The 3,310-nt window shown below is 54.5% G+C and overlaps 1 protein-coding gene across 3 annotated transcripts; it reads right to left on the reverse strand.

Annotated features, from left to right (window-relative positions):
* On the reverse strand, positions 1 to 3,220 carry KVP17_002622 (uncharacterized protein; the record flags this gene model as incomplete). 3 transcript variants are annotated; one of them, XM_068519052.1, is made up of 2 exons in its annotated part: positions 1 to 2,589; positions 2,668 to 3,220. In XM_068519052.1, coding segments are annotated over 2 exons (3,142 nt in total), but the record flags the coding sequence as incomplete, so codon positions are not given. The 3 variants fall into 3 exon arrangements, with proteins under 3 accessions (XP_068376184.1, XP_068376185.1, XP_068376183.1); XM_068519053.1 differs by lacking the exon at positions 2,668 to 3,220 and having other exon boundaries at positions 28 to 2,620; XM_068519051.1 differs by lacking the exon at positions 1 to 2,589 and having other exon boundaries at positions 2,630 to 3,220.
* Between the last annotated feature and the right edge of the window lie 90 nt (positions 3,221 to 3,310).

Here is a 3,310-nt window from a genome sequence, read left to right on the forward strand (position 1 = left end):
GTATTTCCTTGAAATCGTTCGAGACACCCGTTTGTAACTCGCAAGCGATTGAATGTTCGATGGCGCGGTGACACGACTCATTGATTCCATTTCCCGCTGGGTAGTACGGCGAACTGAACACCAGATGACTCATCAGTGTTTGCGTCACGTATGCGGTGAATTCAGCCCCAGTGAAGGTGGTCTGATTATCACAGAGCACTGCGCGTGGAGCGAAGAACACCGGTAACCACAGGGAGTTCAAGGCTCGGATTGCGAATTCGCCGGTCGCGTCGGCCGTGGCGGCAGTAACGACATACCGCGTGCAGTGATCAATAACCACGAGGTAGTACCATTTACGGTCCCCTACGATGCGGGGCCCGACGTAATCCAGCGAGATCAGTTCGAACGCCGTAGGTCGTTGCAGCACGGACGTGACTGCGGAGCGCGTGGCAGGGCGGTTGCGTGCACAGGGCAGGCAAGTATCGATGAACGTCCTGACCTCCTGGTGGAGCCTTGGCCACCACACATATTTTTGGAGTTTCCGTGCGGTGGCGTTTACTCCTCGATGACCGGCATAGGGTCCTGCGTGAAACCAAAATACGACGGCGTTTCTGTATCTGGGAGGGATGTAGAGTTTGCGCGACTTAACCCCATAGTACAGGCCATCGTCCCCCCGAGTGCACAGCCGCAACTCGCCAGCCGGAGCCGTCTCGTAGGCGTCCTTGAGTGCGACTTCGGAGGGTAGCTGCAGAGTGAGCTCACTAGCTACGGCAGTGAACAGCGGGACACAGACTTCTTCGATTACCTCATCGTGTTCGGTCGAGAAGCAGTTCGACCGGGACAGCCAATCAGCCATTGGGTTTTCAGGCCCAGGTATGTGGTGGATGCTCAGGTCGAATTGTGCTATATACCACATCCACCGCTGGATCTTTGACTGCGGAGCATCCGCAGCCCATTGCAGGGATGAGTGGTCAGTGAATACGTACACCCGGTGACCCTTAATCATGTCCCGGGTTCGCTCTAAGGCCCACTTGATAGCGTAAGCTTCGCGCTCCCGTGTATCCCATCTCTGCTCGGTTGGACTCAATCCTTTGCTGTAGAAACCCATTAGCCTTAGCTCCTGTTCCTGTTGCTGTAGGAGTGCCGCGCCGACCGCGTAAAGGCTGGCGTCGGTGACCAACACGAACGGTCCTTCTCCGAGTGGCCCGCGCAAGTAGATCATGTCGCTGAGCGCCTGCAGCAAGATGTTGTAGGCTTCATCATGTCTACTAGACCATTTCCAAACGTGGTCCTTCTTTAACAGTGGACGGAAAGTGGACGTTAGATCGGAGAACCGAGGTACGAAATCTCGTACGTAACTTGCGGCGCTAAGAAAGCTCCTCAATTCAGTCTTCCCCTTGGGTGGCCGTTGATTTTTCAAACCTTGGATACGGTCTGGATGGGGGCGGTAACCGTCGATGCACACGAGGTGGCCGAGAAGAGGCAATTCGTCTGGTAGAACGTGGGACTTCCCGATCTTGAAGTGGAGTCCGTAATCTTCAGCCAGTCGCAATACTTCGTCGAGTTTCGAGAGGACCTCGTCGTAGTCATCTCCGCAGATTATAATATCATCCACATAACACTTGACTCCCTCTGAGTACAGGTGCCCGAAGACGGAGTCCACACATCGTTGGAACTCGGCCGGTGCGGTCTTCAATCCGAACGGCAGGACTCGGAACTGGAATAGCCCTCTATGGGTAGTGAAGGCGGTGACTTCTCTTGATTCCTCCTCCAGGGGCATATTCCAGAACCCCCACTGTAGATCTAGACCGATGTAGTGCTTATGTCCTGCAGTCTCTCGTAAGATTTCCTCCATTAGGGGCAATGGGTAGGTGTCACTTTTTATCCGTTTGTTGACCTCCCGATAGTCGATGGCCACGCGCCAGGTTTTGTCTTTTTTCATCGTCATCTGGACCGGGCTGGACCATGGTGATTTTGACGGCTCTGCTACTCCCGTCAGTAGCATGTTGTCAAGCTGGGCGTCTAATTCAGCCTTCAGTCGGGGCGAAAGTGTCCGTCTCTTAGCGCGGTGAGGGCGGTCTATTACTTGGATGTGGGCTGGCGGTCCCTTGAATCCGCCAAACTGAGGTCTGAGCCACGCTCGCTTTCGTTCCTTGAATGCAGTCCACACGCGTTGGTAGACACTTTCGGGCAATGTTGGAGAGCATAGTAGCTTAAAAGTGGGCTCAAACGCGGTCAGTTCGTCGTCTGTGGAATCAGGGTCGTTACCGACGTTTGAATCGTCGATGGTGGCCATGCCGACGATTTGGCAGCGTTCCGTGGTGAAGTTCTTCAGGAAGGTTTCGTGCAAGGTGGGTACTTGTAGCATGTCCCTAAGTCCGATGCAGCATTCAAAGGGGAAGTCAGGTATTACGCAGAAGCGAGTGTCCAGTGAGTGTCCAGCAACGTGTAGGTTGACGGGCTTTGTTAAGTAAGCAGTGGTTGAGCCGAGCCCACGTAGTCGCATAGTGTCCGCAGACAGCTCCAGCTCCAGAGTTTCGCGAGCCGTCGGGGAGATGATGCTGGGCCAGGCCCCAGTGTCAACGACAGCTTCAAGTTGCTTGGATCCGACTGTTACCTGGAGTCGGAGCAGGCAGGGCATGGATCCTAGTCAAGCTGACTCCTCCGACTCTGTAGACTCAGATTCACTCTCCATTAGTGCCGATAGTAGGTTAGTGATCAGTTCTTCATGCTCAGATTCTGTGTCCGATGTTTCGTCTTCAATTGCTGCTCCGACGGGGTGTTCTTTCTTCTTGCGTTTCGGCAGTTTTCCGGACTTTCTCTGCTTCTCCTTGCGTTTCGCAGTGGCCTTATTGGCTCTCTTCACCGCTGCATCAAAAAGGTTCTGGAGTACGTCCTGGGCGGTGTTGACTCGATCCTTTGTGGAGTTGTCGATTGCTACCGCCGTCTGGATCTTTCCGGGTTTCATTTCGACCATCTGTCTTACCCTTCCTTGGGTGTCCTTCGTGGCTACGTTTCGGCATGCCGCGCTGAGATGTCCGATTTTCTGACAGTTGTGGCATCGGTACTCCTTGTACGGGCAGTCCTTGCGGAAGTGGTCCATGTGACCGCAGGAACCGCAAGGCTGGGTCGGTTTCTTTGGTGGGCCCTTATGGGTTTCACCGAAGGTGGCTGCGAAGACTGGGGCTCCCCCAAGGCCGCCCATGATCAATCCTCGACGGGCAAATTCTGCCTCGACCATGGGCGCTCGTGTTAAAACGGTTGTCATGTCTGTCGCGTTACCTTGGATCCTCAGTTCGTTTTCCACTACTTCGGGTAGTGAGCCGAGGAT

This window comes from the organism of the source record quoted next, assembly GCF_019968985.1.
Source record: "MAG: Porospora cf. gigantea B chromosome Unknown PgB_NODE_2636_length_3310_cov_762.107, whole genome shotgun sequence".
Classification (NCBI taxonomy): domain Eukaryota; phylum Apicomplexa; class Conoidasida; order Eugregarinorida; family Porosporidae; genus Porospora; species Porospora cf. gigantea B.